The sequence below is a fragment of the Coregonus clupeaformis genome, chromosome 38, assembly GCF_020615455.1.
Source record: "Coregonus clupeaformis isolate EN_2021a chromosome 38, ASM2061545v1, whole genome shotgun sequence".
In the NCBI taxonomy this organism is placed as follows: Eukaryota; Metazoa; Chordata; class Actinopteri; order Salmoniformes; family Salmonidae; genus Coregonus; species Coregonus clupeaformis.
The window spans coordinates 1,693,951-1,706,926 of NC_059229.1; the positions used below are offsets into that span (position 1 = coordinate 1,693,951).

Here is a 12,976-nt window from a genome sequence, read left to right on the forward strand (position 1 = left end):
CGGTACCGCTTGCCGTGCGGTAGCAGAGAGAACAGTCTGTCACTTGGGTGACTGGAGTCTTTGACAATTTTTTTGGCCTTCCTCTGACACCGCCTAGTATATAGGTCCTGGATAGCAGGAAGCTTGGCCCCAGTTATGTGCTGGGCCGTACGCACTACCCTCTGTAGCGGCTTACGGTCGAATGCTGAGCAGTTCCCATACCAGGTGGTGATGCAACTGGTCAGGATGTTCTCGATGGTGCAGCTGTAGGACTTTTTGAGGATCTGGGGACCAATGCCAAATCTTTTCAGTCTCCTGAGGGGAAAAGGTGTTGTTGTGCACTCTTCACGACTGTCTTGGTGTGTTTGGACCATGATAGTTTGTTGGTGATGTAGACACCAAGGAACTTGAAACTCTCGACCCGCTCCACTACAGCCCCGTCAATGTGAATGGTGGCGTGTTTGGCCCGCCTTTTCCTGTTGTCCACGATAAGCTCCTTTGTCTTGCTCACGTTGAGGGAGAGGTTGTTGTCCTGGCACCACACTGCCAGGTCTCTGACCTCCTCCGTATAGGCTGTCTCATCGTTGTCGGTGATCAGGCCTACCATCAGCAAACTTAATGATGGTGTTGGAGTTGTGCTCATTAAAATGCAAATCAATTTATAACATTTCTGACATGCATTTTTCTGGATTTTGTTGTTGTTATTCTGTCTCTCACTGTTCAAATAAACCTACCATTAAAATTATAGACTGATCATTTCTTTGTCAGTGGGCAAACATACAAAATCAGCAGGGGATCAAATACTTTTTTCCCTCACTATAGGTGTTCCTTTTGTGCAGGTGGGAAAGGGCAGTGTGGAGTGCGATTGAGATTGCGTCGTCTGTGGATCTGTTGGGGCAGTATGTGAATTGGAGTGGGTCTAGGGTTTCCGGGAGGATGGTGTTGATGTGAGCCATGACCAGCCTTTCAAAGCACTTCATGGCTACCGACGTGAGTGCTACGGGGCAATAGTCATTTAGGCAGGTTACCTTGGGCACAGGGACAATGGTGGTCTGCTTGAAACATAAATAATAATAATAATAATAATAATAAATAATATGCCATTTAGCAGACGCTTTTATCCAAAGCGACTTACAGTCATGCGTGCATACATTTTTTGTGTATGGGTGGTCCCGGGGATCGAACCCACTACCTTGACGTTACAAGCGCCGTGCTCTACCAGCTGAGCTACAGAGGACCAAAACATGTTGGTATTACAGAGTCGGTCTGGGAGAGGTTGAAAATGTCAGTGAAGACACTTGCCAGTTGGTCCAAGCATGCTCTGAGTACACGTCCTGGTAATCTGCCTGGCCCAGTGGCCTTGTGAATGTTGACCTGTTTAAAGGTCTTGCTCACATCGGGTACGGAGAGCGTGATCACTCAGTCGCCGGAACAGCTGGTGCTCTCATGCATGCTTTAGTGTTGCTTGACTTGAAGTGAGCATAAAAAGGCATTTAGCTCGTCTGGTAGGCTTGCGTCACTGGACAGCTCACGGCTGGGTTTCCCTTTGTAGTCCGTAATAGTTTGCAAGCCCTGCCTCATCCAACGAGCGTCAGAGCCGGTGTAGTAGGATTCAATCTTAGTCCTGTATTGACGCTTTGCCTGTTTGATGGTTCATCTGAGGGCATAGCGGGATTTCTTAAAAGCGTCCGGATTAGTGTCCCGCTCCTTGAAAGTGGCAGCTCTAGCCTTTAGGTCGTGCGGATGTTGCCTGTAATCCATGGCTTCTGGTTGAGATATGTACGTACGGCCACTGTGGGGACGACGTCGTCGATGCACTTATTGATGAAGCCGGTGACTGAGGTGGTATACTCCTCAATGCCATTGGATGAATCCCGGAACATATTTCACTCTGTGCTAGCAAAACAGTCCTGTAGCATCCGCGTCATCTGACCACTTCCGTATTGAGCGAGTCACTGGTACTTCCTGCTTTAGTTTTTGCTTGTAAGCAGGAATCAGGAGGATATGATTATGGTCAGATTTGCCAAATGGAGGGGAGGGAGAGCTTTGTATGCGTCTCTGTGTGTGGAGTAAAGGTGGTCTCGTTTTTTTCCCCTCTGGTTGCACATGGTATGTATAATAATATGCCATTTAGCAGACGCTTTTATCCAAAGCGACTTACAGTCATGCGTGCATACATTTTTGTGTATGGGTGGTCCCGGGATCGAACCCACTACCCTGGCGTTACAAGTGCAGTGCTCTACCAGCTGAGCTACAGAAATGAGGCAAAACAGATTTAAGTTTGACTGCATTAAATTCCTCGGCCACTAGGAGCGCCGCTTCTGGATTAGCATTTTCTTGTTTGCTTATGGCCTTATACAGCTCGTTGAGTGTGGTCTTACTGCCAGCATCGGTTTCTGGTGGTAAATAGACCACTACGAAAAATATAGATGAAAACTTTCTTGGTAGATAGTGTGGTCTACAGTTTATCATAAGGTACTCTACCTTGGACGACATGGTTCCAGTAATGCCTGGCGAAAACCAAAACTCTGCATTCCACAGTAAGAACATCATACCAAAGGTCAAGCATGGTGGTGGTGGTGTGATGGTTTGGGGATGCTTTGCTGCCTCAGGACCTGGACGACTTGCCTTAATAGAAGGAACCATGAATTCTGCTCTGTATCAGAGAATTCTACAGGAGAATGTCAGACCATAGGGTGGATAGCTTTGATTTCCAGAGCAGGGCACCAGTAAAAGATGTAATCTCTGGGGTCCCGATGGATATCACCCAATATCTCTGTTGGAAAATCCCAGGAGTAGTTGATGGACATCGTTTGAACTGTATGGTGGATGGGAAAAGGGAGTAAAGGTGATTGATTTTCCTGTTGTTTGGCTGTGAGGCTGGGGTATATAAGATACCCTGTGAGAGTGTATATGCAAAGCCCACTGCAATGCCAGAGTTTTAAAAACTTTGGACACATGTAAAGAGTTTGCAGGCTGCATAAATATGTTGCTTAAGTGTCAGAGAGTGTACGGTGTTGCAATTGAGGTGGGAATCATGTTCCTGAGTTCAAATCAAATCAAAATCAAATGTATTGGTAACATACAGATGTTATTGCGAGTGTAGCGAAATGCTTGTGCTTCTAATTCCGACAGTGCAGTAATATCTAACAGTTCCACAACAAAAACCTAATGCACACAAATCTAAGTAAAGAAATGAAATAAGAATATATATATATATGGATGAGCAATGTCATTATCAGAGTGGCATAGTCTAAGTTGTGCAGACTGCACCACTCTCTGGAGAGCCCTGCGGTTGTGAGTCGGTGCAGTTGCCGTACAAGGCGGTGATACAGCCCGACAGGATGCTCTCAATTGTGCATCTGTAAAGGTTTGTGAGGGTTTTAGGTGACAGGCCACATTTCTTCAGCCTCCTGAGGTTGAAGAGACACTGTTGCGCCTTCTTCACCACACCGTCTGTGTGGGTAGACCATTTCAGTTTGTCAGTGATATGTACGAGGAACTTAAAACTTTCCACCTTCTCCACTGCTGTCCCGTCTATGTGGATAGGGGGGTGCACCCTCTGCTGTTTCCTGAAGTCCACGATCATCTCCTTTCTTTTTTTTACGTTGAGTGAGAGGTTATTTTCCTGACACCACACTCCCAGAGCCCTCACCTCCTCCCTGTAGGCTGTCTTGTCATTGTTGGTAATCTGCTAACTTGATGATTGAGTTGGAGGCGTGCATGGCTACGCAGTCATGGGTGAACAGGGAGTACAGGAGGGGGCTGAGCACACACCCTTGTGGGGCCCCAGTGTTGAGAATCAGCGAAGTGGAGATGTTGTTTCCTACCTTCACCACCTGGGGGTGGCCCGTCAGGAAGTCCAGGACCCAATTGCACAGGGCGGGGTTGAGACCCAGGGCCTCAAGCTTGATGATGAGCTTGGAGGGTACTATGGTGTTAAATGCTGAGCTATAGTCAGTAAACAGCATTCTTACATAGGTATTCCTCTTGTCCAGATGGGATAGGGCAGTGTGCAGTGTGATGGTGAATTGCATCGTCTGTGGACCTATTGGAGCGGTATGCAAATTTAAGTGGGTCTAGGGTGACAGGTAAGGTGGAGGTGATATGATCCTTGACTAGTCTCTCAAAGCATTTCATGATGACAGAAGTGAGTGCTACGGGGCGATAGTCATTTAGTTCAGTTACCTTTGCTTTCTTGGGTACAGGAACAATGGTGGCCATCTTGAAGCATGTGGGGACAGCAGACTGGGATAAGGAGAGATTGAATGTGTCCGTAAACACACCAGCGAGCTGGTCTGCGCATGCTCTGAGGACGCGGCTAGGAATGCCGTCTGGGCCGGCAGCCTTGCGAGGGTTAACACGTTTAAATGTCTTACTCACGTCGGCCACGGAGAAGGAGAGCCCACAGTCCTTGGTAGCTGGCCGCGTTGGTGGCACTGTGTAATCCTCAGTTTTCACGAACGCTGCCATCTACAGCGCCTTGCAAAAGTATTCATCCCCCTTGCCGTTTTTCCTATTTTGTTGCATTACAACCTGTAATTTAAATGGATTTTTATTTGGATTTCATGTAATGGACATACACAAAATAGTCCAAATTGGTGAAGTGAAATAAAAAATAAAATAATGGAAAAGTGGTGCGTGCATATGTATTCATCCCTTTGCTACGAAGCCCCTAAATAATATCTGGTGCAACCAATTACCTTCAGAAGTCACATAATTAGTTAAATAAAGTCCACCTGTGTACAATCTAAGTGTCACATGATCTGTCACATGATCTCAGAAAAAATATATATATATATATATATATATATATATATATATATATATATATATATATATATATATATATATATATATATACACACACACACCTGTTCTGAAAGGCCCCAGAGTCTGCAACACCACTAAGCAAGGGGCACCATGATGACCAAGGAGCTCTCCAAATAGGTCAGGGACAAAGTTGTGGAGAAGTACAGATCAGGGTTGGGTTATAAAAAAATATCAGAAACTTTTATCATCCCACAGAGCACCATTAAATCCATTATTAAAAAATGGAAAGAATATGGCACCACAACAAACCTGCTAAGAGAGGGCCGCCCACCAAAACTCACAGACCAGGCAAGGAGGGCATTAATCAGAGAGGCAACAAAGAGACCAAAGATAACCCTGAAGGAGCTGCAAAGCTCCACAGCGGAGATTGGAGGATCTGTCCATAGGACCACTTTAAGCCGTACACTCCACAGAGCTGGGCTTTACAGAGGAGTGGCCAGAAAAAAAGCCATTGCTTAAAGAAAGAAATAAGCAAACACATTTGGTGTTCGCCAAAAGGCATGTGGGAGACTCCCCAAACATATGGAAGAAGGTACTCTGGTCAAAATGTAGGTTTTTGGCCATCAAGGAAAACATTATGTCTGGCGCAAACCCAACACCTCTCATCACCCCGAGAACACCATTCCCACAGTGAAGCATGGTGGTGGCAGCATCATGCTGTGGGGATGTTTTTCATAGGCAGGGACTGGGAAACTGGTCAGAATTGAAGGAATGATGGATGCCGCTAAATACTGGGAAATTCTTGAGGGAAACCTGTTTCAGTCTTCCAGAGATTTGAGACTGGGATGGAGGTTCACCTTATAGCAGGACAATGACCGTAAGCATACTGCTAAAGCAACACTTGAGTGGTTTAAGGGGAAACATTTAAATGTATTGGAATGGCCTAGTCAAAGCCAAGACCTCAATCCAATTGAGAATCTGTGGTATAACTTAAAGATTGCCGTACACCAGCGGAACCCATCCAACTTGAAGGAGCTGGAGCAGTTTTGCCTTGAAGAATGGGCAAAAATCCCAGTGGCTAGATGTGCCAAGCTTATAGAGACATACCCCAAGAGACTTGCAGCTGAAATTGCTGCAAAAGGTGGCTCTACAAAGTATTGACTTTGGGGGGGGGGTAATTTTTTTATTTAGCATCTTCAAAGTGGTAGGCATGTTGTGTAAATCAAATGATACAAACCCCACAAAAATCAATTTTAATTCCAGGTTGTAAGGCAACAAAATAGGAAAAATGCCAAGGGGGGTGAATACCTTCGCAAGCCAATGTATCCAGGGTTTCTGGTTAGGGTAGGTTTTAATAGTCACAGTGGGTACGACATCTCCTATACACTTTCCCAGTCCGCATGATCAAAACAATATTGAAGCGTGGATTCCGATTGGTCAGATCAGCGTTGAATAGTCCTAAGCATGGGTGCTTCCTGTTTGAGTTGCTGCCTATAGGAAGGGAGGAGCAAAATGGAGTCGTGGTCAGATTTGCCGAAAGGAGGGCGGGGGAGGGCCTTGTATGCATAGCGGAAATGAGTCTAACAATGGTCCAGCATTTTGTGCTACAGTCAATATGCTGATAGAGTTTAGGTAGCCTTTTTCTCAAATTTGCTTTGAAACTTCCCAGAGAGCCCGGAGTGCCCTGTAAGGGTGAAGGAGGTTGCAGTAGCACGGATCAGGACCGTCCAGTAGGTCTCCTATGCGGAGTCAGTCCAAGTTGTTGAAGGAGATAGTGGAAATTAGGGAGGAATTGGCAGTGGACCCCCCCATTGATTTTTGTTTATTATCATTTTCGGTAGATTATGGGTTTTATTTTTCACCCTTTTCCTAATTCCCATTTCTATGTTAAAATTCTTAGTTTTCTCCCCACCCAGCAGGTGGCGGTAATACACCATTGTTTGGTGTATTCCACCATAAAGAAGAAGTAGAACGCACCGGAAGTTTACGTCCTTGGTTTTTAACCTTGCGTATCCTCCTCCTTACTCAGTCAAACAACTGACGATAAAGATTCTTAGCCGCAACGTTTAAAGGTGAGTTTATGATATGTTTAACTAATTATGAGCGTGCCTAAAACATCATTTACATTGACAATCGTCAGTGATAGAGCAAATGGTGTAATAACGGGTACCGAAGGCCAATAACTTAGCGATCTACTGTTAGCTATCTACTGTTAGCTAGCTTGTTTTCTTACAACAGTACCACCGTCTTTGTTAGTAGCTAGTTAGCTAAATCAAGTTGAGGCTACCAAGTAGAACCCATGAATTCACCTCAGAACAAATACCAGATATACGGAACGGAAACAATTGGCTAGATGTCTCTCGACCTGTGATGAGAAGTGGTAATTTCGGTAACTAGTTACCTAGCTAGCTAGCTATGACATTAGAAAATCAGTGTTTGGAATGTAGCTTGACTTAGCAGCATGAAAATCACCCTCCACTGTATCTGCCTCTTTTGACTAAACCACCTGCAGATCCACCTACCTACTAGCCTACCATGTCTGAATCCAAGTCCACAGAGTCCCCAGGGTCTGGCTGTGGTGTTCCAGCCCAGAGAAGTTCACAGTGGGGTCCAGAGATGGTCTCAGTGAAGTTGGAGGACTGCAGTCAAACACTGGAAGTCAATGTGTTTGTTAAAGAGGAAGAGAGAGAACTTAAAGTAAAAGAAGAGGAGAATGTAGAAGTTAAAAAAGAGGAAGAAAAGGTAGTGGAGGAGAAGAGAGAAGTCAAAGAGGAGGGGGTTGAGGTTAAAGAGGGCCATGAGGAGGTAGAAATCAAAGAGGAGGAGGTTGAGGTTAAAGGGGACCATGAGGAGATAGCAATCAAAGAGGAGGAGGTTGAGGTTAAAGGGGACCATGAGGAGGTAGAAATCAAAGAGGAGGAGGTTGAGGTTAAAGGGGACCATGAGGAGGTAGAAATCAAAGAGGAGGAGGTTGAGGTTAAAGGGGACCATGAGGAGGTAGAAATCAAAGAGGAGGAGGTTGAGGTTAAAGGGGACCATGAGGAGATAGCAATCAAACAGGAGGTGGAGGAGAAGAGAGAAATCAAAGAGGACGAGATGGAGATTGAAAAGGAACATAAGGAGACAGAAGTCAAAGAAGAGCTGGAGGAGAGAGAAGTCAAAGAAGAGGAGGAGAACAGGGATGTGTCTGCTCCAGATCTAGAGGAAGAAGTAGATAGTATCAGTGACCCAGGTAAGTTCAGGTGTGGAGTACGGACAGAGGTTGGTGCCTTGGTAGCCACAGGAGATTCAAAAACTCTTATTGTGCTTTTGCTTGCATCAACAAGTGTATTAAAGGCCCTCCAATGCTCTGTTCCTGATTCTAACCCTTTAACTGTCCGTATTCCCACAGGAGAGTGCTCCAACCCAGATTCAGACAGTGAGCCCAGTTCCACAGCATCAGGAAACCATAAACAACACAGACAGAGGAACTCAAGACAGAAACATCACCACTGCATGGACTGCTTCACTAGTTTCTATGAGCCAGAAGAGTTGAGAAGGCACACTTGTAGGCCACACCCCTGCTCAGATTGCAGAGGCAGTTTCATTTGTCCTACTCACCTCATACCACACAAAAAGACTATCAAAAGAAAGAAGGCTTACCCCTGTGGTCAATGTGGGAAGAGTTTTCAGGCACCAAGCAAACTAAAGAAACACCAGATAACTCACACAGGAGAGAAGCCTTTCCACTGCTCTGTTTGTGGGAAGAGTTTCCCTCTTTCACAGACCTTAAATAGACACCAGCTGATCCACACAGGAGAGAAGCCCATCCACTGCTCCCAATGTGGGAAGGGCTTTAGGCGGCCAGATTCCCTGAAAAATCATCTTAGAATACACTCTGGAGAAAAGCCTTTCCACTGTTCTCAATGTGGGAAATGTTTCAGTCATTCAAACTACTTAAAGACACACCAGCGAACTCACACAGGAGAGAAGCCTTACCACTGCTCCCAATGTGGGAAGAGTTTCAATCAGTCTTCAGATCTAAAGATACACCAGCGAACTCACACTGGAGAGAAGCCTCATGAATGCTTTCAGTGTGGAAAGAGTTTTAGTCATTCAAGCTACTTAAAGACACACCAGCGAACTCACACAGGAGAGAAGCCTTACCACTGCTCCCAATGTGGGAAGAGTTTCAATCAGTCTTCAGATTTAAAGACTCACCAGCGAACTCACACAGGAGAGAAGCCTTACCACTGCTCCCAATGTGGGAAGCGTTTCAGTCAGTTTTCTAGTCTGAAGACACACCAGCTAACTCACACAGAAGAGAAGTCGTACCACTGCTCCCAGTGTGGAAAGGTTTTCAGTCTGTTGCACCACCTAAATAGACACCAGCTAACTCACACAGGAGAAAAGGCTCACCAATGCTCTCAATGTGGGAAAAGTTTCAGTCAATCATCAAATCTGAAGACACACCAGTTAAAGTATCACAGCCCTGACACCGGACAGAGTTCTGTCGCTTTAGAAGAAAGTCAACTTCAAACCACAGAAGTAAAACACATGTAAACACATCTTATGATGTTAAAGGGGCAGGGCAGTTTTAATGAGGTCGAAATAACACTTTGAAATTGTGGAAATTATGCCCTTTTAGTGTAAGAGCTTTTTCTTTAAATTATTATTATTTTGCCTGGAATTTCAGCCTGTTCAGGTGGGATGGAGTTTTTAACCCAGAGCATGACATCACAATCTGATCTGACCAATCATATTTTATTTGCATATGTATCCCCCTTATGTTGAAGAGCTAAGTGGGGTAGGCTATAGTGCAGGGTTCCCCAACTGGCTGCCCGCGGGTGGTTGTGATTGGCCCCCCAAGTTTTCTGAGCAAAAAAATAAAATAAGGTATAATGTTTTATTGTAGGACATAAGTCTGTAAAAACACCAGCCAATCAGCTCCAAGTGATTTTAATTTAGGAAATCTGTTTTTAAGCATTTCCACGCATAAGATATATATATATATTTGATCATACACACATGTAAGCAAGGTTTTAAATGATTATGTGTTAGTCAAATATTAAATTGGTTTGAGCTTCTTGTGGTCAATTTGCAGTCTACAAATGATTTGTAATTATGCTCTGGCCCCATCACCATCCGCAGAAAAAGGAGTCTAGACGATCCTATCCACCAATCAGGGCTGTGTATGTAAATACAGTACCAGTCAAAAGTTTGGACACACCTACTCATTCAAAGGTTTTTCTTTATTTTTACTATTTTCTACATTGTAGAATAATAGTGAAGACATCAAAACTATGAAATAACACATGTGGAATCATGTAGTAACCAAAAAAAGTGTTAAACAAATCAAAATATGTTATATTTGAGATTCTTCAAATAGCCACCCTTTGCCTTGATGACAGCTTTGCACACTCTAAATAAGTCGCTTTTATCCAAAGTATCATGGAATAAACCCTGGATGTCTGGTAATAAATTATGTTTATCATAGATATGGTGGAGGTGAAAGTGGACAGAAAGGGAACGTAAGAAGTTCATTTCAATACAGCACATGGATTCATCATGGATTGGGCACAGAACGTCTCTGGTCGCGCTGTTGAATGGTAGCCAGTGGTGAAAGTAGATTTCTTCCCCGTACCTGACCTCCTGTGTGTGCACGCGCGTGCACCCAAAAAACGATGGACCTGTATGTTCTGCCGCCCTAGGCAAGACAAAACATTTCAACCCCCCTCCCATCCCCGCTAAACTAAAATAGTGTACAAAAAGGGGTCCGCAATAGGTTTGGCCTTGGGCCAATTTGTTTTCTTTATATACATCAGAGTCATGTTTTTTTGTGGGCATTTTAAAGCTTGTTTCTAGCATAAAGGCATCACGGAGTTAAGCATTGTTATAGAACGCTTTATATGATCTAGATACGGTTTATTTATTTCAAAATATAAATCTAACAATAGGTATCCTTTTTCTTTGGTTTTAACCAAACACACTAAGCCCTTCCCAGACACGGAGGTATTTAGTAAGGAGATTGGAGGATTTGGCTATATGGGCTCCAACAAAGCCCCCCTTGTTGTTAATGAAGTCGAATTAAAATGAAGACAATTGTAGAAATGAATTACTTTCAGCACCATTTGCTGTCCACCTCGTATTATGCCGCAGCCCTTCCAAAGCCGATGTCTGCCTGCGTGCCTGTTTAGTTGACTTTCTCCTGCACTCTCTCTCCTTGTTCATTATTTAAAAGTGTCTGTCTCATGACATTGTAATAGGGTGAGTGGGTCACTTTCTGAAAATTCATTTTCCGGAACACCTTACAGAAATCATCCCATTGTCTTAACCCCTACATGATACCATTCTAAATAACTTAAGAACTGTACTACATTATACAACAATTTTTTTAAATTAAAAACACAGGATGGATGACTCTTCTTCAAACACAAATTGTCCTGAGACCACATTTTTGAAGTCGATACTGGCAAATTGGGACACCTTGATTGCCAAAGTGGGACACTTAATTATTTATTGTAAATAAGGACAAATTAGAGAGTATGAGTAATTTCAATATTTTTAATGATAAACTTCCATTATTCATACAAATGAAATGTATTAAAACATGTATGTATTTTTGTGGAAGATTAAGAATGATCAGTTATTATTATAATTATCATCATACTTGATCATAATGATATGACGTAGCCTATATGTAATTGTATAGCCTATAAATAAAATAAAATGAACTTCATCTAGACCTATCAGCGCAACATCCTCAACACTACACTCTAACGGACATTTTGTAGAATGAAACCAGAAAGACCTTACCACTGACAACAATTTGTCATCATATACCTGTATGGTTATGAATATAGCTAGCTAAGATTTTTTTTATATTGGTGAGGTAATATCTTTCTATGTAAAATGCAGCTACGATAGCTTTTCATAGCAAGCTAGCTGATAGCAGATTTGAGGAAAATTCAATTGAACATTTTATCCTATTTAGAAAGTGGATTTCTGTTAAGAAAACATGTATTTCATAAACCCCCGAAATATTTGCTCGCATTAAAGTGGCCTAGAGGAGGAGTGGCCCAGTTTGATAGTAGGCGATTGGCATTCTGGAACACCTGTTAAAATGTCAATATTCTAAAAAGGGGAGATTAGTGAGAAACCCATTTACAGTCAGTTTGATTTACAATTATATCTCATTACAAAATATGCTGTAATGAGACACCGAATATATTTTCTTCGTTTCTTATAACCTTGACATTATTTACCTCAGAACCCTATGTCATCTTACTTACCATTATGACTAGAGATGTGTCAATAGACGGGAGGCCACGCCCACAATGATGACATCATACCCATTGAACCCATTTTGTATCATCACATGCTTCCTCACTAACACACAGGTATTGATTGTTGGTTATGTTATTGTAAACATTTAAAGATATCCATTACAAAGCTTATGTGTCCAACTTTGCCAGTTGTCCCACTTAACCAATACTCACCCTACATTTGGTCCCAGTCTATAGGCTACAGAAAAAAACACATAGGCTACTACTTTTTCAACCGTAGGCTACATAATATGTTAAATTAATTTGATGGAGCGTTGGTGGAGCGCTGAAGTGCTGCGTCTCTCCAACAGCACCCTGGAGAGGCATGCTGGGCATGGACAAGCTAAATATTTTGCGCCCCTGCCTTTGGCAAAGTGGGCACTGCTTATCATGGGGCGGCATCAGCGCTCACCTAAACAGCCCTCATGCCACTGGGTGAGAGAAGTTATCATCGTTTTTTGGGCAGAATAATGTGAGGCGTCAAACTGGTGCTCTAGGTGGCTGCCTAATTCCTGTGGAACCACATGGCATTTTGGAGCATAGGCTATACACCCGTTTCATAGGCTATACACCCGTTTCATAGGCTATACACCCGTTTCATAGGCTATACACCCGTTTCATAGGCTATACACCCGTTTCATGTCCATTCACTCATTTCTCATGCCTCTGACATGCGGTAATGATAAATAATGTTCTAATAGCCTACAGTTTTCTTGACAATTTTATTTTCTTTGTTGTGATAGGCTCATATTTTACTGTAAATTGTACCCCCACTATTTATTTTGCCAGGATGCTGTACAAGACCTTACAGCTGTAGTGTCGAGTTAATGTGGCTAATTATGCTGTAACAAAGGAGTCCGCTTATACTGAGCTTTGATCATAAGTTTTATTCATATCACAAGATTTCAGCATAAGTTTAC

At 43.2% G+C, this 12,976-nt stretch overlaps 1 protein-coding gene across 1 annotated transcript; it reads left to right on the plus strand.

Moving 5' to 3' along the window:
• The first annotated feature begins 6,743 nt into the window (after nucleotides 1–6,743).
• On the plus strand, nucleotides 6,744–9,379 carry LOC123482797 (zinc finger protein 436-like). The gene is made up of 3 exons (XM_045211699.1): nucleotides 6,744–6,824; nucleotides 7,265–7,984; nucleotides 8,144–9,379. Exons 2-3 carry the CDS (start codon nucleotides 7,288–7,290, stop codon nucleotides 9,292–9,294), a joined length of 1,848 nt encoding a protein of 615 aa, XP_045067634.1. The 5' UTR covers nucleotides 6,744–6,824; nucleotides 7,265–7,287; the 3' UTR covers nucleotides 9,295–9,379.
• The last annotated feature ends 3,597 nt before the right edge of the window (nucleotides 9,380–12,976 follow it).

Bases quoted from the DNA above. Each gene is read 5' to 3' on its own strand.
- LOC123482797 (XM_045211699.1), top strand. From the start codon at position 7,288: ATGTCTGAATCCAAGTCCACAGAGTCCCCAGGGTCTGGCTGTGGTGTT. The intron at 7,985-8,143 runs GTAAGTTCAGGT...GTATTCCCACAG, and splicing joins AGATAGTATCAGTGACCCAG to GAGAGTGCTCCAACCCAGAT.